This window comes from Acanthochromis polyacanthus, chromosome 9 (assembly GCF_021347895.1).
Source record: "Acanthochromis polyacanthus isolate Apoly-LR-REF ecotype Palm Island chromosome 9, KAUST_Apoly_ChrSc, whole genome shotgun sequence".
In the NCBI taxonomy this organism is placed as follows: Eukaryota; Metazoa; Chordata; class Actinopteri; family Pomacentridae; genus Acanthochromis; species Acanthochromis polyacanthus.
Window position 1 is genome coordinate 41,666,600 of NC_067121.1, and position 23,038 is coordinate 41,689,637.

The 23,038-nt window shown below is 42.3% G+C and overlaps 1 protein-coding gene across 3 annotated transcripts in view; it reads left to right on the forward strand.

The window, feature by feature from the left end:
- Positions 1-19,949, forward strand: part of LOC110945292 (uncharacterized) — a 119,705-nt gene extending 99,756 nt beyond the window's left edge. For 2 of the 3 annotated variants that reach the window (XM_051953532.1, XM_051953531.1), the window contains exons 5-15: positions 85-318; positions 407-586; positions 699-846; positions 953-1,110; positions 1,453-1,596; positions 1,690-1,915; positions 3,619-3,738; positions 3,829-4,001; positions 4,115-4,309; positions 4,409-4,638; positions 4,758-5,469. In XM_051953532.1, the coding sequence (XP_051809492.1) occupies positions 85-318; positions 407-586; positions 699-846; positions 953-1,110; positions 1,453-1,596; positions 1,690-1,915; positions 3,619-3,738; positions 3,829-4,001; positions 4,115-4,309; positions 4,409-4,638; positions 4,758-5,380 (2,431 nt within the window). In that variant the 3' untranslated portion in view covers positions 5,381-5,469. Of the gene's footprint in view, positions 1-84; positions 319-406; positions 587-698; positions 847-952; positions 1,111-1,452; positions 1,597-1,689; positions 1,916-3,618; positions 3,739-3,828; positions 4,002-4,114; positions 4,310-4,408; positions 4,639-4,757; positions 5,470-19,202 lie in introns of those variants that run through there. The other variant, XM_051953533.1, reaches the window with a different exon arrangement.
- The last annotated feature ends 3,089 nt before the right edge of the window (positions 19,950-23,038 follow it).

Consider the following 23,038-nt stretch of genomic DNA (forward strand, 5'->3'; position numbering starts at 1 on the left):
TATTATTACTATTCTATATTTGCTGTGGATATTCCATTTGCTTATATTGCTAACCCTAACCCTATATTAATATTGTGATTGCAGTGTTGCCAAGCCCGTTCCCAACCGCCACTACCTCCTGTGCCCGGTCTGCAACAAGAGCCAGGACTGCCTCTCTGTGCATCTGGAACGGACCTGCATGAAGCAGACCAGCAAAGACGAAAGGGCTAAAGTTGTGGAAAAGGCCAAAGAAGAGGCTAGTGTGCTGCTGAGGTCTGGGCGCGTTTATACCTACCAGCTCCTCCAGGACATTTTGGGAGCCAAAGACCCCCTCAAGAGGTATGTGGCAAAAACAATTAGATTAATCAATCATTTCTTCTTTCAATGAATGAACAGTGCCAACTGTTTCTTGTTTTTAATTTTAAAGGCTGATTGGGGAGCTGCAGAGGAGGAACAGCGTGGTCACCAATGTGCCATCCGCAGTTCCATCCACCGCCGCCCAGCTCCCTGATGTACAGGCCGGGCCTTCCACTGCCACGGGCCGGCCTGACTCCCCTGAGGAGTCGAGTGATGATACAAGCGAGAGCAGTGGGGAGACTTTTCAGTGGTAAGAGCTCATTCACCTCAACAAACTTCTGCTGTTCACATTTCTTTGCATATGTGTGTCAGAATTGGTGTGATCTTTATCGTAACTGTAGTGTGAATTTTTCTAATTGCAGCAATCGCAACCCGAAGTGGAAGATTAACAAGAGGGCGCGGATGGCTGATCTGGGGCTCTACCAGAAGCATTCCCTCGACCATCCTCTTTTAAAAGGATTTGCAACACACCTGCGAAAGGACCTCAGCATTGAAAATTTCAAGCAGGAGGTGAACAATTCCATCAAATGCTGAATGATACATTTGTTTCAGTATAGCCATGACTGCAAAGGCATTTGCTGTAAATGTGTAACATTTGCGTTTTGTTTCTCCTCAGGTTGACAACGTGGCACGCTTCCTCTTCTTCATGGATCCTGCTGAACCCTCCCTCATGTTTGTGCGGGAACGGGAGAAGACACAGGAATACCTGCGGAAGCTTTCCGACGCCAAACTTGGCAATCGAACCCAGCTCAACTATTTGAAGAGCTTGAAGAGGTTTGTAACATTCATTTTTCTCCATGTGAATCAGAATCCTTTTATTATCATTAAGCACACGCTGTCATACATACAAGCTGTTGTCACCTGCCACAGTGTTTGATATGAACAAGTTTAGGCTCTTTGGAAAGGTCAAACTCTGAGCTTTACACTGATGTGTAACACTGAAGGATTTGCACAAGCTAGCTGGGAAAAAAAAAAAACAGACTTGCAAATACATTGAAATTCAGAGCCTCTCACAGAAACAGTTGCCCAGTTGTTGTTAAATGTGGGTAATAACTGATTGACTTGTATTTTCATTATGCTTACAAATGTCCAATGTGTTTTTACTTTGTTGAGCAGATTCCTGAACCACCGGATCACAAATACAGACATGTTTAGGACCGACGCAGGTCTCCACAACGAGGCCAAGCAATACACGGACTTCATCGGTTCTTTGCAGAAACAACTGGCGAAGGGCATCAGCAAGGAAATCGTTGCAAAGCGGTACGTGCAATGTCTTTTGAAAAGTCTTTTCTTAACACGTGCACAATGCAAAAGCTTGTGCAGTTTGAGTGATTTCATTTTGTACTTTCACAGTGACAGAATCATTCTTGGGGACATGACAACCACCCCACATGACTGCACAGCGGTGCTGAGGGCGGCCAAAAAAGACTTTTTGGCCATTCTCGGCAAGATCGACGATACCACACAATCCTATGACTGCCAGCTGGAGACCTCCGAGTGCCTCATTGTATTGTACTACCTCGAAGCGATTGTGGTACTCAAGCACCTGCAGAAGCCCGGGGTGGTGGAGCACATGACGGTGAGTGTTGTCCTTTGATTTTTTTATTGGTTGATGCTACAGGTACGGACCCGTACCCGTAGCATCTGTACTAGAGGTACGGACCCGTTAAGGTAACTGAAGAGCTGGCGCCGGTTAACTACTATTTGCTGCACATTACAGGCAGTTTATATGAATGACTTTGATGGCGAACATTGTATAATTTAACCAAAAATACACCATCTCCTCTCACACTTTAGACATTGCAGTTTTTACGCTTTTAGACGCGGTGTATAAATTGTTTGAAGTCCAGTTCCTATTAATTAGTTTACCGCGTTCAGTGGTGGAAGCGGCTGACGAACTCCATTGCAAATGTTCCCATTTAATTTCGGACACTAATTTACAAGATAAAGTTAAGGATGTCGAATATGAAACAAACACTCGTGAATGGTGAGGAGCAGCTCTTTAATTCGGCATGAATTAAAAAAAACCACGAACTCGATTTACTGTGATATTGTGAGATTTGTTTGTGGTGATGTAACTTAGCCATTCAACAGAGTCCGCTAACATTAAAGTGACTGACGTGCAGTGTCTGTGTTGCCAGACGTAGAAAATACGTCAGGGTTTTGTTTAGGTTGTTAACCCTTTAAGCTTCAGTCAATTCCAGCCGTTTTCAGTACAAAAAATCGCTAATATTCTATTTTTAAATAAAAAAAATTACGAAAAATACAGGGAATATTGGACGGGCATCGCAAGGTGCATTTCCTTGAAAACGACCGATTTGTGGATTTTATACCGACTTCAGGACATGTTTTGGACAAAATAGTTTACTGGCTTGTATTGTCTGGATGTAAAAGGTTGGATTATGGCCATTTTTTTGTGGAATCTTTTTTTTGTGTGTAATAATGAATCCGGAAATGTGAGTCGCGCTGTGTGCGTTGAAGCCGTGTATAGAGAACGGATGGATGAATATTTGTTTTTGTCAGACAAATGTGTTTTTCTCACCCGCTGTGGTAATCGCATCTGAAAGTGGTTTATACCGGCGGATTCATGAGAATCTAAGCTTTCCATCGGCGTATAGTGTTTGTATAATCGTGTTTGCAGCCGTCAGACATTCTTGAAATTCCTATGCAAATTAGTCGGTGTACCGCCGGCGGTACACCTACGACGCACTGAAGCGTAAAGGGTTAATATGTAATAGTCTGTCGCTACTTTTGAAGGTAAAAAAATACTTGTAGTTTGCTGGCTGTTAGTTCCGCCATTTGTTTTGTTTGCTGTTTGTGCTTTATTAGAACAGGGTCACGTGAATAAAAAGTTTTGCTATTTTTAATAGTAGTGCTGATTTCAACCCCCAAATCGCTGTCCGTGAAAAAGTCAGATAATGATATTTATAAGACATTATGCATGATAGAAAAGAGAACAGCAGATGACTGATATGACAGGCTCGGCACGCAGATTCACCTCGAATCACGGAAGCGCCTTCATCACTCGGGTTACCAAGCCGGCTCATTAATATTTATGTACGTCGGATTACCAGCCAATCACAAAGCGCATTCATCAGCCGGCTCATTAATATTCATGTCCGTCTCATTAATATTTATGAAAAGGGAAAGTGCCGTATCCGTAGGCCACAGGCTGCGGGTACGGGTCCGTATCTGTAGACACTACCTTTTTTATATGTGATTTTTTTCATGTGAACCCAACAGTGAGAGCATCAATTAATGGCATGTGTGTGTTTTACGCAGATTGAGGAGTGGAAAAACCGAAGCAAGCTGGATAAGGGTTTTGTTGCCATCTCTGTAAAAGAACACAAGACTGCCACACAGCAGGTGGCAGTCTTTGTTCTCTCCGCAGAAGAGGAGGCTGTAAGTTGACTTTTTTTTTTTTTTCAAGATTACTCTCTCTGTAAAAATCCAGAAATCGAATCTGACGTCTGTACCTTTCTCTCCACATAGTGGTTCGACAAGTACTTTGAGTGTGTGAGGGACCAGCTGAAGACAACAAAGAGGTTCCGGGCGAGCCCAGAGGCTGAGAACGTAGAAGAAGACCCCCAGGAGCGGTTTTTCCTGTCGACATCTGGCAAACCAATTCACAACTGCTCCAATGATTTGGCCAGGCTGCACACAAAGTAAGTACATCTTTATGATGGGATAAGCTGCTACGTGTCATCTAAGTTAAGTAACCTAAGAGGAGGAGGGGTGAGAGCTGTCATTTACAATTTACTCTTCACTCTCATTTTAGATACAACCTCACACCGGTGACGAGCCAAGTGGTGAGACGGATCTTTGAAACTGCCGCCAAGTGCATGCCTGATGTGGACAAAGCCATGATTGCCGACTACCTCACCCACAGCACAGCCACGGCGGAGAAACATTACCACATGAAACAAGGTGGCTACCTGATAAGGTCCCTTGAGCTCCTCGATGAGTTGAGAAGGTAAGCAGATCATTTGTTCCAAAAACAGTGTGCACACACAGTGGACTTCATTTAGCATATCAGTCTGGACACTGACCTATTTTTCTTTTTATTTGGCAGGCATGACGACAGTGAAGAAGGTCCATCCAGCCGGGCCCATCCAAAGTCCCGGAACCCAAGGATGGACTTTGAGAAAGAATGGAACAACTTCAGCAGAGAGCATCCAGTCACAGTGGATGGGAAGGTGCCCTCCCTCGTACACCGGGCCGCTGTGTCACAAGACAGCCAGAGGAAACTGTATGAGCGCTGGCTGAAAAAACAGATGAAGCTTCGGATACAGCATGCTGCCGGTATTATCTAAACCTTTGCAGAAATCTGAATATTAATCTGGACAGAAGTATTCTGTCCCAGCCTTTGCAGATTTCTGAATGGCCTGAACTAACTTTGGACGTTTCTATTCTCCCCACAGCGCAATTCCCCCGTCGACTCCCCACAGAAAGCCGAGTGGCCGGATGGATCAGCAAGCAGGGATGGAAGCGGAACATCCCATCTGCGTCAAAGATCCTTGAAGCATGGCAGCCCACGGGTGACTTCCAGGACATTCCCACCTCTGCGGCTATTCGGAAGCTGGTAAGCTCCCAGCGGTGGAAGGGGCTGGTGATCAGTCACATCGAGGGAAAAGGAAGAGCAGTACTGACCACTCGCAGTTTCAAAGCAGGCGAAGTATTATGCGATTACCACGGGGAGGTGGTCACTTCTGACCAAACTCATGCTGCCACCAGCCTAAAGGAGACGGACTTTATGTTCTTCTATAAGAACGGGGCTGGTGAGAAATTCTGCATTGACGCGCACTTAGACAAGTGCCCCTGCCACCCGGACAGAGAGACCTTCGGCAGACTCATCAACCACTCCAGAAAGAGACCCAACATTAGGCCTCGTCTCTTCAGTCTCAAGTTTGAGAGTGGAGAAAGGGACGTGCTGCTTTTCATGGCTTTAAGGGACATCAAAGCAGGAGAGGAACTCCTTTTTAATTATGGCGTCAACAGACAAAACTACTGCGGAGAAGGACTGGATCTTGAATGGAATGATTAAGCTCTCTTCCCTTCCCTTCTCTTGCCCCTCTCCCTTTTTTGTAAATACTTGTACATTTTTACTGTTAATAAACCAACTTGTGATTCTGATTTTGATTCTGGTTTTGATTACTGTTTAGCATCTAGCATCACCACTGATCACTTGAGTAACAGAATGTAACATACAGTACTTCAGATTATGTTTTGATCAGCACATCAGCAGCACATGTTGGTCAAAGTCTTAAAAGTGAATACATTTTTCAAGGATTTTCAGGTTTAAAGTGTACTCATTCCAATTACAGGGCCTCAAAGGAGTCCTGTATACAGCATGGAAATGAACATTCTCATAATTCCCAAACTCAACAGTAAAATGACACAATACAAATGTCATGAAATGTACTTTTTCTTGACCTGCATGGAGGATCTCAAACACAGGAAGTGCATCTGAAAGCACTGCCCTGTAACAAAAACTATATACAGTACATTGAATTTGGAAAAAATACATGGAAATGGGAGGGAAATGAATAGGATGGAAATGGAATTTGTCTTCAATTTTTACTCCTTTCATTTGTCACCCCTGGTGCTCAACTCTTAGGAGCTGTGATTAGTAGGTTTACATGTATCCGCTCGAAATTTTAAGTGGAGTCCAGCTCAGCGGACACACTGGCGTTTTGGTCGCTCCAGCAACATCATTAAAAAAAAATCGTAATCATCGTAGCGCGTTCCAAACACACGATGGATGTAGTTCCAGATCACCCGCTTCAGGTCAGAGAGACAGAGAGTAAAAGGCACACTTCCACTTTGTGAAATGTACTTTTTCTTGGCCTACATGGAGGATGTCTAACACAGGAAGTGTATCTGAAAGCACTGCACTGTAACAAAAACTATATACAGTACATTGAATTTGGAAAAAATACACGGAAACACACGAGGGCATTTATATCTTGCTTAGTTGGTGTTACTTTGACTGTTGCTTCTAGTGCGTAAATGGAGGATGAGGAGAAGGAGGAGGAAGAGGGCAGGGCGTGAACCTCTACCAGCTGAGCCGGTTGCTTCGGCCCAGTCATAAAGTAGACTTGGCTGGAGCCTCCGGACTGGGGTAGTGTTGATTAATGCCAAGGCTCATAATGCCCTTGCTCATTGTCTCTAACGTCCGGGGTGATGGATGTTGAAGTGCTCGCCTCAGAATTTCAAGTCTCCTCCGTGGTTTCGTGAAGTACAACTTCACCTGTCTCACAGAGGAACTTGAGTCTCTGGGCCCTCTTGTGCATAAAGACGCCGTCCAGGTGGCCGGTGGCCACCGAGCGGATCTCTATGGCCTTCTTCCCCAACCCATGATGTGGTTGGAGCGAATGTAGGCCACTGAGGTGGTGGAAGTGCACTGTGACAGAGAATGAAAACAACCACAGTTAGTTCTTTTCAGGTTAATATTCATATTAATATTCAACACAGAACCATCTTATAAGCTCTCAATGGCAGGCTCCACTCACCGAGGTGAATTTCAGCACTAGTATGTTACTTGTCCTTCAACACAGCACCATCTCACAGGTTCCTCTTTGGAATTTGTCTTCAAGTTTTACTCCTTTCATTTTTCACTACTGGTGCTCAACTCTTAGGTTATTAGTAGGTTTACATGTATCCGCTCTGAAGTTTTAAGTGGAGTCCAGCTCAGCGGACACACTGAAGTTTTGGTTGCTCCAGTTTCATCATAATAAAAAAATCAGAATCATCGTAGCGTGTTCCTCTTCAGGTCCACAACCCTCGCTCTTGTGGTAAAAAAAAAAATCTCCCTGAAAGGTTGCTGTTTGTTTCCAGTGGTATAAAATCCCATTGTTTAATTCAAGATGACATATTCATGAAATTTTCTGAAAGAATGGGAGGACAGAAGTTTAGTCTGATAAAACTACACTTGTTCATTGTATGAAAAGCACTGTAACAGCTTTAAATGCCAGATGCTTGTCCTGACCACTGGAACCTGCCAGGGACACTTTGCATAAACTTTGACAAAGATGGACAGACGGACATAGCCACATACATACATACTTACCCAGCCAGCCAGCCAGCCAGCCAGCCAGCCAGCCAGCCAGCCAGCCAGCCAGCCAGCCAGCCAGCCAGCCAGCCAGCGAAGTGAACGCAATAACCCCGCCGACGTCGTCGGGCGTGGTTAAATATTAATCAAAATTTCTGAAATAGGAGGAAGAAAATAGTGTGTTATTTGGACACTTCAGGGAATGGCCTTTCCAAAAATATATGACATGGCTGGAAAAGTGACACAGAAAAATCCTCCCCAGCAGCACATGTGCTGAAATTTTCCCAAATGAAATTTTGACCGCTCAAATCCTGAGTAATCCATTTTTGCACCAAACTTTATCTTGCTGAATGGCTTCAAACACTTGTGGCATCCTACAGGTGCAAAACACACAAAGTTAGAGTATTGAATAAAACAGACCACCTATCGCAGTAAGAGCAATGTAAACAGTTGCATGTTGACTTTAAGGATTCAACAATCAAAATAAAAGTTTAATAATTACATATTGAAAAATAAGTTGGAATATTTTTAATTTACCTCTGTATGCCCCATGCCCGTCAAAGCCTCCACATTTTGGCGTTGCAGGGACATCCGATGACAGGCAAAGCAGAGCTGCTCTGTAAACTTGATATCCTGTCAAAGAGCCGTCTTCCAAAATTACACCATGCCAAAGTTGCTGGAGCTCATCAACCAAAGGGTCTCAGAAAACATTTATGTTTAGTGATGGCTCCTTTGGACCAGGTATTAGTCCAACAAGAATCATATTCTCTTCTTTAAAACGGTCCTCACGAGGTAGATTCAAAATAACCAAGAAGATGGCTCCAACTGAATAAGGTGCATTTTTGAAAGGTTGGAACCAGTCCACATTCAACATAAGGGCCAAATTATTTGGCTCTGCTAAAAAAGGCTTGCCATCCACATACTGGTAATCCTGCCATACTTTTCCATCAAATACATCTCCTAACACACCCTCAGGTATTTTACGCTTCCGCCATTCTTCACATTTCGCTTCATTTCCAGGTCTTTTTACAATTGCTTGAAGAGACTGTACAACACTCTTGTAACAGTATGACCGTATTGGATAGACATATTCTTTACCAAGGGAAGATCTAGACTTTCTTAACAGATCAGAACCACATTTCTTCCTTAGTGCAGATCTCTTCTGTGGGTGGTTATGGAATGGTGTGTAACTGCAAGGCTTGCATGCCTTTGTACCATCCCATCTTAGTTCATAAGTTTCAGTTGGTACGTATACGGTCATACATCTTGGGCAAACCACATATTGTAAGAAATCATCACGAAGGATGCCTGTCCATTTCCTCAGGGAGAATAAAGTCTTTGGGATGCTGCTTGCAAAGGCAGTCAGTGAATCAACGGCAAGAACATTTCCGAGCATCCACATGAACTGTCTGATGCACAAAAGAAGTGATGTGATGGCATTATCAGAAATCTTGAAGGTGATTTGCCATGACAAAACCATCATGGCAAAAACTTTCATCAACATGTCTTCTGGTTTTGTTGAAGACTGCGCACTTCCATGTCCCTCTCCCTCTTCCATGTTAAGAAAGACATCACTCTGCTCATCTGCAGGGATTTCGCCTTCTTCCTCCTCCTCAGTTACTGTGTCATCCTATACAAATGTAAAGAAGAAATCAATATCAAATCAAACAAATCAATAAATAATGACATTATGGTACAGTGCAAAATACAGTTCCAAACATTAAGAATAATCACAATTAATAAAGGACACAGGGGGACAACTGAACCTTCTTTCTATTCAGTTCCTACTTTAGTTTGTATGGTATGTTTGTATGGTCAGTTCAGGAGGCCAGAATTACTACACAGATGTGTAAATGAATAGAAATTTAAAATAATTTCTAGATCTGGTTGTTTTGATCATAAAGTGAAATATTAGATTGTTCAGTTCCAGATATCTGTGACTAAATGTTTTGCACCTTTTGCAGAGAAACAGTGATCTGTAAGTTGTAATGTGTAAATGATAAAATGAGACATAATATTATTTTTCTAAAGACATTTCAGATTGTTCATAATGCTTGGCAAAAAGACAATTAAATGTGAGCATGTAATGTACTTTGTTGCACTAAAACAAAGGGGACAATTAGGAGTTGTACTTATTTATAGGTTATTATGCTGGGCTTTTACTGGTCCTGTCCACTGGAGATCAAACTGACCTGTATGTAGCCCCTGAACTAAAATGAGTTTGAAACCCCTGCATTAAAACAACGACCATAATCACGCACATGAATACGACCATTTGGAAGTCAAAAGCCAGCAGTACAAGCAGTTTAACTCTCAAGTGACCACAATCACGCACATGAATACGACCATTTGGAAGTCAAAAGCCTGCAGTACAAGCAGTTTAACTCTCAAGTGACCACAATCACGCACATGAATACGACCATTTGGAAGTCAAAAGCCTGCAGTACAAGCAGTTTAACTCTCAAGTGACCACAATCACGCACATGAATACGACCATTTGGAAGTCAAAAGCCAGCAGTACAAGCAGTTTAACTCTCAAGTGACCACAATCACGCACATGAATACGACCATTTGGAAGTCAAAAGCCTGCAGTACAAGCAGTTTAACTCTCAAGTGACCACAATCACGCACATGAATACGACCATTTGGAAGTCAAAAGCCTGCAGTACAAGCAGTTTAACTCTCAAGTGACCACAATCACGCACATGAATACGACCATTTGGAAGTCAAAAGCCTGCAGTACAAGCAGTTTAACTCTCAAGTGACCACAATCACGCACATGAATACGACCATTTAGAAGTCAAAAGCCTGCAGTACAAGCAGTTTAACTCTCAAGTGACCACAATCACGCACATGAATACGACCATTTAGAAGTCAAAAGCCTGCAGTACAAGCAGTTTAACTCTCAAGTGACCATAATCACGCACATGAATACGACCATTTAGAAGTCAAAAACCAGTAGTACAAGCAGTTTCAATTTTAAACTTCATCACATGCAGAGGCTAAATGAAAGTTTTTTAAAGTGCTTCTTAAACAGCTTGTTTTTGAGGAATGAATCAAATCAACATATACTTTATTAATCACGATGGAAACTGAAGTAATGTGGTCACTAACAATGATTTTTTTTTTTTGCGCTAAACATAACTCCAGGAACAGATAACACTGTATGTAACTGTAGCTGTGTTTCATGCTTACCACATAACATACCCAAATTATGTATAATATTGTCTTACTATAATATTGCTTACTTTATATGGAAATGATATCAAATGTAACCTATTATACCCTCCAATGTAAGTGGTGTGTTAATATAAGCTACTGCAACTCAATTATCAGATCCATTATGTCTGCAATACAAACTAAAAAGAAAATCAAAACAATGATTTCTAATGTAAAAAGGTTGATTCATTTTAAATATAGCTCCACATATTCCTCAGTGTATCAACTTACTAAGTTTGGAGCACTGAGAACAAAAATGATGGTTTAATAATAAACAAGTCAGCATTTTCTTGTCTCCGTTTGACTGACTTCATTAGTCCCTGAAATTTTTTGGTACGGAAAAAAAGTAACTTGAATGTATTAAGCTACTTTGGCCATATTGCTGTAGCTTAGCTTGCTACATTTCTGTGGGTCATAGCTTCAGTGTAGTAAAGCTTGATTTAACACGGAGTAGCTGGTAGCGTACCTCATTACAGTTTCCAAGTAGCTTGCCCAACACTGATTAAATTAAAATTAATTTATGGACGTGGGCGAGTTGACCCGGTTTGGGGCATTTCGCCTCTCATCCAGCAGGAAGAACTGAAGGGGCCTCTTGGGTAGGGGGTTCAGGTGTTCGGTCTGGGTCGGCATGTTTGTTGGCTGGAGATTCTTCATTGTCGAGATTGCTGTGAATTATCATGCATATGCAAATACAACTGTACTATTCGGGATTGTACAATATCTGTTGAATGTCGATGTCTGGTTGAGTCTGTCTGAAATGTGTGTTTTTAGTGTATATTTTATATTATGTGATGATTATGACCTTTTATGTTTTATTTTTTAACTTGCACTGTTTCTCTTAAGATTGCCACTTCATTTCATTGCACAGGTTGCAACGACAGTTAAGATATTGAATTGAATCAAATTGAAATCAGTCGTGGTTGCTAACCAGATAGCAAACTATGGGTGAATCAATGTTGAATCTATGTTGAGACCTAACATCGAAATCATACAGAAAGCGCAAGGTTGATAAAATGTTGAGTCAACGTTTGCTTACATAGATTACATGTTTGCAAACATAGATTCAACATTAATTAAACATTGACCTGTCAAACATTTTAATTAAACCAAAATACAATGTAGATTCAATGGTATCTTTTAAACACAAACTTCAATGTTGACAAAATGTTGTTGAATCAACGTTGATCCAACCATCAGTCTTCAACCGTAACCACAATTCAACCTTCTTAACCCTAAATCAACATTGATTTAACATCTTTTGCTATCTGTGTAAAGTGTGATTTATGGTTGAAAAGCAAACGTTGACTCAACATTTTATCAACCTTGCGCTTTCTGTATAATTTCGACGTTAGGTCTCAACATAGATTCAACATTGATTCACCCATAGTTTGCTATCTGGGTAACCAGCTGACCTCCATTTTAGCACCAGTGGCTGGAAATACTTCACATCACATCACATCTCTTTCATCTAAATCTGAATGTTGAGAGAGATAGAGGAACAAGGCGGAACAAAAGTTACCCTCGCTGTTTCTGACGGAGCTTCACTGCGTGACACCAGGTGGAAATAAAATGCTCCAGCAGCGTGAGTTTTCCTCATGTGTGGACTGAGCTGGAAGACGGTTGTTTTGTAGTGTCTCAGATGAATATTTGTTCAGATGAAGTAACGATGAGTTCAGTCCAGAATCTGAGAGAGTTGATCAACGAGCGACTAACTGCTGCTGCTGAAGAAATATTCACGGAGTTTGAGAAAACCATCGTCCAGTACGAGGAGGAGATCGATCGTCAGCGCAGACTGCTGGATAACATCTGGAAACCACAGATAACACAACACACAGCAGGTTTGTAGAACTGTGATGGTCTGAATGAGTTAACTGATAAATAAGAATCATGATGATAAATTGAAGATAATAAATAGATGGTAGTGCGTGTTTAACTAGCATCACATTAGTAACATTTTCTTGTGTCCCTTTGTCCACCCAGTCCTCCCACAGGTAGAGATCTGTAACGAAGAGGATAACAACTGGAAATTACAAATAACGTTGCACACAACAGGTATGTAGATCTGTGATGAACTAATAAATGAATCAGACTGTAGGATCCTAATTAGAGCTTGGAGTTACATTTATTTTAGCTTCAAACAGAAATTACAGCAGCAATTGTTGTTGACAGAAACAACATAAACTAGAAAAGCACTCGGATAGCGCATACCTCCGCCATGCCGTCTGTCTGTCTGTACGTCTGTGTGTGTGTTTGTCTGTTAACAGCATAACTCAAAAAGTCATGGACGGATTTTCACCAAATTTTTACAGGATGTCCGGAAGAGCAAGAGTAAGAATCGATTAGATTTTGGAGGTGATCCGAATCACCGTCTGGATCCAGGAATTTTTTGAAGGTCGAAGGACAATTGAGAGATGGCCGCCAGGCCGTCAGGCCATCTCTCAAATGGACAGAGATTGTTACTCTTGCTCTTCCGGACATCCTGTAAAAATTTGGTGAAAATCCGTCCATGACTTTTGAGTTATGCTGTTAACAGACAGACACACACACACACGGACGGACAGATAGACAAACAAACTCGGTGATTACATAACCTCCTGGCAGAGGTAATGAATCTGTTTTTAAAAACAGAAACATTAAACATTAAACACACACTTTGTATAAAACACAAAAAAAAACTGAAGTAGTGATTGCTGTGAAAACTAAAGAATCTGAGCTAACAAATGCTAAACAATTTGGAGGGTGAATCAAATTGCAAATATTCTGATCAATATTTTGGTTTGACTAATAATGTTTTTAAAAGTCAAGTTTCAAATCAATATTCATTATTCACTGTGTAATAGATTTACAGCATCTAATGTAACATTACCACAGAAACCACCATCCAATGTGTGACTGTCACACTAAGAGGACACATGAATCTGTAAAACTATAAATCAAAGTCCTAAAACTGGGGTCAGATGTGCTGCAAATAATTAATAATATGATGAGACTGCTTTGGTTTGTTGAACCACATATTATAAAGCAATCAGTGAGCATAGACAGCCTCTTAAAACATCAGCCCCTTCACAATAAAACTGAACAACAGTATCCATCTTATTTAGTAACTTTACCTCACATGTCCTGAATTGTAACCTTTGTGATTTGCTAAGTGCATTTTTTCATTTTGTATTTCCTATCAAAAATTGGTTCATTGTTCAGCCCTCGTGATTTAACTAAATCATGCCCGTCATCACAGTGTAAAAGTCAGACTTCTGGGTGGATGTGTGGAATGCCCTGCCACAAAACAGAATCTGGATAAGATGAAGAGCATCAACAGATGGAAAGTGCGTATTTAAGTAGCATCACATTAGTAACATTTTCTTGTGTCCCTTTGTCCATACAGAACTCGCCGCTGCAACAGATCTGTAAGGAGGAGGAGGTTCCTGCTGAGCAGAATGTCCTGTAACCAGGAGAGGAACCCCAGTGTGGACCAGGAGGATCCAGAGCCTCTACAGATGAAAGAGGAACACATGGAAATCTGCACCAATCTGGACCAGGAGGATCCAGAGCCTCCACAGATGAAAGAGGAACATGAGGAACTCTGCACCAAATCTGGACCAGGAGAACCCAGAGCCTCTACAGATTGAAAGAGGAACTGAGGAAACTCCTGGCAAACAGTCTGGACCAGGAACCCCAGAGCCCTCTACAGCTCAAAGAGGAGCAAGAGGAACTCTGGCAACATCGGGACCAGGAGAACCCAGAGCCTCTACAGCTCAAAGAGGACATCGAGGACTTTGGCAACAGTCCGGGACAGACAGCAGCTCTGGACAGACGGCAGCGAGCAGATACGATCAGAAAGCAGATACGCTTTATGCTAGTTTCAGTAACAAGGTCTAAATGTGAAGAATTGCCCAGAGAAAAAATTCAGTATCTCTGAAGACACAATTGGGCCATTATGCAGAAGCGACTGATTTGTCACCGCAAGCACCATTTATTCACCAAGAATCTCCAAATAAAGTTCAACAGAATAGGTAATGTAAAACTGTGTTGCTGTGATTGAACTAACTAATTAATGTGATTCATGTAGGATCCTTATCAGCCTTATATGACAGTTATTTTGAAGACTGTCATAAATGGCATGAGTGCATCCCTTTCCTAAACATGTGATATTAAACCCACAGTGTGCATAGTCTCAGGGGAAACCGGCTTGAATTCTTACAAAGCAGTCATGTTTCTTTTAGGTTCACTGATATGTGGAACAGGTGTACTTTGGAAGAGTCTTTTTTTTCTTGTTGGCTTTTTTCATTCATAGTATTTATCTATCCTCCAGTATTTTAAAATCAAACGTGCTTAAAGTCTGTCCTCCTGTGCTTGTTAGCAGATGCACCTGTAATGTTACCAATAGCTGAGCTGTTCATACTCTGATCAGAACTGGCTTCCCTTCCTGACTCTCCTGCCTGCTTTCAGCATATTAGATTTAGTATCAGAGATTTAAAGTGTCTTGACATTTTTTATGATATCTTTTTAATTCTGAGATTCTCTTTGCTTAAACTGACGTGATCAGCTGATGCTTTGAATAGAGGAGACATCTTATTCTATTGCAGTAGTTGGAACTACAGTCCTCTCTGATTTTACAGCAGTGTTACAGAGTAATGGTTGTTATGCCTTTTGAAATAATTATCGTTGAGTGCAATCAGCTGTTTTCTGTCACAGCTGACAAGTGTAATTATCAGCACGGTCTAAAACTAGGAAGCTGCTGTCTGAATGGTTGTATAGTGAGCTTTGTGAAGAACAGTATCAACTCAGAAGTCACTCTGACTCTGGTGCACACAGATCATTTTTATCATTTAACACTTTGCCAATAGTTCAGACTTGTATGTTTATGCTCAACATAGGTGTGACTGATTTTTTTTTTCTCTCGTGTTTGTTTTTCCCTCCAGACCTTCAACAGCAACATATTTATGAGGAGCAGGAGGTTGTCAGTGATCACCTACTCCGTAACCAAGAGAGGAACTTCTGCTTGGATCAGAAGGATCTAGAGTCTCGACAGATTAAAGAAGCACAGGAGAAACGCTACCTCAGCCGAGACCAGGACATTCCAAAACTTCCACAGATTAAAGAGCAACAAAAGGAACTCTACTGCAGTCAGGAGAGAGAGCAGCTTGATGCCTTTAAGGGGACTTCTGAAGAAAGTGATCACAGTGAACCAGAACCTCCAAAATGGTAAGAACAAACTTCTTTCTTTTTTTTTCTGGGTATAAAGGTTACAACATGGTTGAGCCACAGTAAATGCCTAGGGTTAGGGTTATTCATTATTATTATTCTATATTTGCTGTGGATATTCCATTTGCTTATATATGCTTAACCCTAATTACCCTACCCTATATTAATATTGTGATTGCAGTGTTGCCAAGCCCATTCCCAACCGCCACTACCTCCTGTGCCCGGTCTGCAACAAGAGCCAGGACTGCCTCTCTGTGCATCTGGAACGGACCTGCATGAAGCAGACCAGCAAAGACGAAAGGGCTAAAGTTGTGGAAAAGGCCAAAGAAGAGGCTAGTGTGCTGCTGAGGTCTGGGCGCGTTTATACCTACCAGCTCCTCCAGGACATTTTGGGAGCCAAAGACCCCCTCAAGAGGTATGTGGCAAAAACAATTAGATTCAGATTCAGATAAACTTTATTTATCCCCGAGGGGCAATTAAGGTGCATATGAGCAGCAGGACGTTCCAAAAATAGACAGGGTTTTCACAGAAGAATAGGATAAAAAAGAATGAAATAGAATAAAATTTAGAATATACAGTTTAGAATATTAGTTTAATCAATCATTTCTTCTTTCAATGAATGAACAGTGCTAACTGTTTCTTGTTTTTAATTTTAAAGGCTGATTGAGGAGCTGCAAAGGAGGAACAGCGTGGTCACCAATGTGCCATCCGCAGTTCCATCCACCGCCGCCCAGCTCCCTGATGTACAGGCCGGGCCTTCCACTGCCACGGGCCGGCCTGACTCCCCTGAGGAGTCGAGTGATGATACAAGCGAGAGCAGTGGGGAGACTTTTCAGTGGTAAGAGCTCATTCACCTCAACAAACTTCTGCTGTTCACATTTCTTTGCATATGTGTGAGAGAATTGGCGTGATCTTTATCTTAACTGTAGTGTGAATTTTTCTAATTGCAGCAATCGCAACCCGGAGTGGAAGATTAACAAGAGGGCGCGGATGGCTGATCTGGGGCTCTACCAGAAGCATTCCCTCGACCATCCTCTTTTAAAAGGATTTGCAACACACCTGCGAAAGGACCTCAGCATTGAAAATTTCAAGCAGGAGGTGAACAATTCCATCAAATGCTGAATGATACATTTGTTTCAGTATAGCCATGACTGCAAAGGCATTTGCTGTAAATGTGTAACATTTGCGTTTTGTTTCTCCTCAGGTTGACAACGTGGCACGCTTCCTCTTCTTCATGGATCCTGCTGAACCCTCCCTCATGTTTGTGCGGGAACGGGAGAAGACACAGGAATACCTGCGGAAGCTTTCCGACGCCAAACTTGGCAATCGAACCCAGCTCAACTATTTGAAGAGCTTGAAGAGGTTTGTAACATTCATTTTTCTCCATGTGAATCAGAATCCTTTTATTATCATTAAGCACACGCTGTCATACATACAAGCTGTTGTCACCTGCCACAGTGTTTGATATGAACAAGTTTAGGCTCTTTGGAAAGGTCAAACTCTGAGCTTTACACTGATGTGTAACACTGAAGGATTTGCACAAGCTAGCTGGGAAAAAAAACAGACTTGCAAATACATTGAAATTCAGAGCCTCACAGAAACAGTTGCCCAGTTGTTGTTAAATGTGGGTAATAACTGATTGACTTGTATTTTCATTTTGCTTACAAATGTCCAATGTGTTTTTACTTTGTTGAGCAGATTCCTGAACCACCGGATCACAAATACAGACATGTTTAGGACCGACGCAGGTCTCCACAACGAGGCCAAGCAATACACGGACTTCATCGGTTCTTTGCAGAAACAACTGGCGAAGGGCATCAGCAAGGAAATCGTTGCAAAGCGGTACGTGCAATGTCTTTTGAAAAGTCTTTTCTTAACACGTGCACAATGCAAAAGCTTGCGCAGTTTGAGTAATTTTATTTTGTACTTTCACAGTGACAGAATCATTCTTGGGGACATGACAACCACCCCACATGACTGCACAGCGGTGCTGAGGGCGGCCAAAAAAGACTTTTTGGCCATTCTCGGCAAGATCGACGATACCACACAATCCTATGACTGCCAGCTGGAGACCTCCGAGTGCCTCATTGTATTGTACTACCTCGAAGCGATTGTGGTACTGAAGCACCTGCAGAAGCCCGGGGTGGTGGAGCACATGACAGTGAGTGTTGTCCTTTGATTTTTTTATTTATGATTTTTTCATGTGAACCCAACAGTGAGAGCATCAATTAATGGCATGGCATGTGTGTGTTTTACGCAGATTGAGGAGTGGAAAAACCGAAGCAAGCTGGATAAGGGTTTTGTTGCCATCTCTGTAAAAGAACACAAGACTGCCACACAGCAGGTGGCAGTCTTTGTTCTCTCCGCAGAAGAGGAGGCTGTAAGTTGATTTTTTTTTTTTTTCAAGATTACTCTCTCTGTAAAAATCCAGAAATCGAATCTGACGTCTGTACCTTTCTCTCCACACAGTGGTTCGACAAGTACTTTGAGTGTGTGAGGGACCAGCTGAAGACAACAAAGAGGTTCCGGGCGAGCCCAGAGGCTGAGAACGTAGAAGAAGACCCCCAGGAGCGGTTTTTCCTGTCGACATCTGGCAAACCAATTCACAACTGCTCCAATGATTTGGCCAGGCTGCACACAAAGTAAGTACATCTTTATGATGGGATAAGCTGCTACGTGTCATCTAAGTTAAGTAACCTAAGAGGAGGAGGGGTGAGAGCTGTCATTTACAATTTACTCTTCACTCTCATTTTAGATACAACCTCACACCGGTGACGAGCCAAGTGGTGAGACGGATCTTTGAAACTGCCGCCAAGTGCATGCCTGATGTGGACAAAGCATGATGCCGACTACCTCACCCACAGCACAGCCACGGCGGAGAAACATTACCACATGAAACAAGGTGGCTACCTGATAAGGGTCCCTTGGAGCTCCTCGACGAGTTGAGAAGGTAAGCAGATCATTTGTTCCAAAACAGTGTGCACACACAGTGGACTTCATTTAGCATATCAGTCTGGACACTGACCTATTTTCTTTTTATTTGGCAGGCATGATGACAGTGAAGAAGGTCCATCCAGCGGGCCCATCCAAAGTCCCCGGAACCCAGGATGGACTTTGAGAAAGATGAACAACTTCAGCAGAGAGCATCCAGTCACAGTGGATGGGAAGGTGCCCTCCCTCGTACACCGGGCCGCTGTGTCACAAGACAGCCAGGAGGAAACTGTATGAGCGCTGGCTGAAAAAACAGATGAAGCTTCGGATACAGCATGCTGCCGGTATTATCTAAACCTTTGCAGAAATCTGAATATTAATCTGGACAGAAGTATTCTGTCCCAGCCTTTGCAGATTTCTGAATGGCCTGAACTAACTTTGGACGTTTCTATTCTCCCCACAGCGCAATTCCCCCGTCGACTCCCCACAGAAAGCCGAGTGGCCGGATGGATCAGCAAGCAGGGATGGAAGCGGAACATCCCATCTGCGTCAAAGATCCTTGAAGCATGGCAGCCCACGGGTGACTTCCAGGACATTCCCACCTCTGCGGCTATTCGGAAGCTGGTAAGCTCCCAGCGGTGGAAGGGGCTGGTGATCAGTCACATCGAGGGAAAAGGAAGAGCAGTACTGACCACCCGCAGTTTCAAAGCAGGCGAAGTATTATGCGATTACCACGGGGAGGTGGTCACTTCTGACCAAACTCATGCTGCCACCAGCCTAAAGGAGACGGACTTTATGTTCTTCTATAAGAACGGGGCTGGTGAGAAATTCTGCATTGACGCGCACTTAGACAAGTGCCCCTGCCACCCGGACAGAGAGACCTTCGGCAGACTCATCAACCACTCCAGAAAGAGACCCAACATTAGGCCTCGTCTCTTCAGTCTCAAGTTTGAGAGTGGAGAAAGGGACGTGCTGCTTTTCATGGCTATAAGGGACATCAAAGCAGGAGAGGAACTCCTTTTTAATTATGGCGTCAACAGAAAAAACTACTGCGGAGAAGAGACTGGATCTTGAATGGAATGATTAAGCTCTCTTCCCTTCCCTTTTCTTGCCCCTCTCCCTTTTGTAATACTTGTATTTTGTCCTTTTTTTCACATTTTTGTAATTACTTGTACATTTTTACTGTTAATAAACCAACTTGTGATTCTGATTTTGATTCTGGTTTTGATTACTGTTTAGCATCTAGCATCACCACTGATCACTTGAGTAACAGAATGTAACATACAGTACTTCAGATTATGTTTTGATCAGCACATCAGCAGCACATATGGTCAAAGTCTTAAAAGTGAATACATTTTTCAAGGATTTTCAGGTTAAAGTGTACTCATTCCAATTACAGGGGCCCTCAAAGGAGTCCTGTATACAGCATGGAAATGAACATTCTCATAATTCCCAAACTCAACAAGTAAAATGACACAATACAAATGTCATGAATGTACTTTTTCTTGACCTGCATTGAGGATCTCAAACACAGGAAGTGCATCTGAAAGCACTGCCCTGTAACAAAACTATATACAGTACATTGAATTTTGAAAAAATACATGGAAATGGGAGGAAATGAGGAGGATGGAAATGGAATTTGTCTTCAATTTTACTCCTTTCATTTGTCACCTCTGGTGCTCAACTCTTAGGAGCTGTGATTAGTAGGTTTACATGTATCCGCTCGAAATTTTAAGTGGAGTCCAGCTCAGCGGACACACTGGCGTTTTGGTCGCTCCAGCAACATCATTAAAAAAAAATCGTAATCATCGTAGCGCATTCCAAACACACGATGGATGTAGTTCCAGATCACCGCTTCAGGTCAGAGAGACAGAGAGTAAAAGGCACACTTCCACTTTGTGAAATGTACTTTTTCTTGGCCTACATGGAGGATGTCTAACACAGGAAGTGTATCTGAAAGCACTGCACTGTAACAAAAACTATATACAGTACATTGAATTTGGAAAAAATACACGGAAACACACGAGGGCATTTATATCTTGCTTAGTTGGTGTTACTTTGACTGTTGCTTCTAGTGCGTAAATGGAGGATGAGGAGAAGGAGGAGGAAGAGGGCAGGGCGTGAACCTCTACCAGCTGAGCCGGTTGCTTCGGCCCAGTCATAAAGTAGACTTGGCTGGAGCCTCCGGACTGGGGTAGAGTTGATTAATGCCAAGGCTCATAATGCCCTTGCTCATTGTCTCTAACGTCCGGGGTGATGGATGTTGAAGTGCTCGCCTCAGAATTTCAAGTCTCCTCCGTGGTTTCGTGAAGTACACACGTGGACAAAATTGTTGGTACCCCTCAGTTAAAGAAGGAAAAACCCACAATTCTCACTGAAATCACTTGAAACTCACAAAAGTAACAATAAATAAAAATTTATTGAAAATTAAATAATCAAAAACAGCCATTACTTTTGAATTGTTGATTAACATAATTATTTTAAAAAACAAACTAATGAAACAGGCCTGGACAAAAATGATGGTACCTCTATAAAAGATTGAAAACTATTTGACCAGAGTGACATGATTAACTCAGGTGTGTCATTTAATTGACATCACAGGTGTTTCCAAACTCATAATCAGTCAGTCTGCCTATTTAAAGGGAGACAAGTAGTCACCCTGCTGTTTGGTGAAAAGGTGTGTACCACACTGAACATGGACAACAGAAAGCGAAGGAGAGAATTGTCCCAGGACATCCGAAAAAAAATTATAGACAAACATCTTAAAGGTAAAGGCTATAAGACCATCTCTAAACAGCTTGAAGTTCCTGTGACAACAGTGGCTCATATTATTCAGAAGTTCAAGACCCACGGGACAGTAGCCAACCTCCCTGGACGTGGCCGCAAGAGGAAAATTGATGACAAATTGAAGAGACGGATCGTTGGAATTGTATCCAAAGAGCCCAGAGCAACCTCCAAAGAAATTAAAGGTGAACTCCAAGGCCAAGGTACATCAGTGTCAGATCGCACCATTCGTCGTTGTTTGAGCCAAAGTGGACTTCATGGGAGACGACCAAGGAGGACACCACTGCTGAAAAAAACTCATAAAAAAGCCAGACTGGAATTTGCAAAAATGCATGTTGACAAGCCACAAAGCTTCTGGGAGAATGTCCTTTGGACAGATGAGACCAAACTGGAGCTTTTTGGTAAGGCACATCAACTCTATGTTCATAGACTCAAAAACCAAGCATACGAAGAAAAGAACACTGTCCCTACGGTGAAACATGGAGGAGGCTCAGTAATGTTTTGGGGCTGCTTTGCTGCATCTGGCACAGGGTGTCTTGAAAGTGTGCAAGGTACGATGAAATCTGAAGACTATCAAGGCATTCTGGAGAGAAATGTGCTGCCTAGTGTCAGAAAGCTTGGTCTCAGTCGCAGGTCATGGGTCTTCCAACAGGACAACCATCCAAAACACACAGCCAAAAACACCCAAGGATGGCTGAGAGAAAAGCGTTGGACTATTCTAAAGTGGCCTTCTATGAGCCCAGATCTGAATCCCATTGAACATATGTGGAAGGAGCTGAAACATGCCATTTGGAGAAGACACCCATCAAACCTGAGACAACTGGAGCTATTTGCTCACGAGGAGTGGGCCAAAATACCTGTTGACAGCTGCAGAACGCTCATTGACAAATACAGAAATCGTTTAATTGCAGTGATTGCCTCAAAAGGTTGTGCAACAAAATATTACGTTATGGGTACCATCATTTTTGTCCAGGCCTGTTTCATTAGTTTGTTTTTTTAAATAATTATGTTAATCAACAATTCAAAAGTAATGGCTGTTTTTGATTATTTAATTTTCAATACATTTTTATTTATTGTTACTTTTGTGAGTTTCAAGTGATTTCAGTGAGAATTGTGGGTTTTTCCTTCTTTAACTGAGGGGTACCAACAATTTTGTCCACGTGTGTACAACTTCACCTGTCTCACAGAGGAACTTGAGTCTCTGGGCCCTCTTGTGCATAAAGACGCCGTCCAGGTGGCCGGTCGCCACCGAGCGGATCTCTATGGCCTTCTTCCCCAACCCACGATGTGGTTGGAGCGAATGTAGGCCACTGAGGTGGTGGAAGTGTACTGTGACAGAGAATGAAAACAACCACAGTTAGTTCTTTTCAGGTTAATATTCATATTAATATTAAACACAGAACCATCTTATAAGCTCTCAATGGCAGGCTCCACTCACCGAGGTGAATTTCAGCACTAGTATGTTACTTGTCCTTCAACACAGCACCATCTCACAGGTTCCTCTTTGGAATTTGT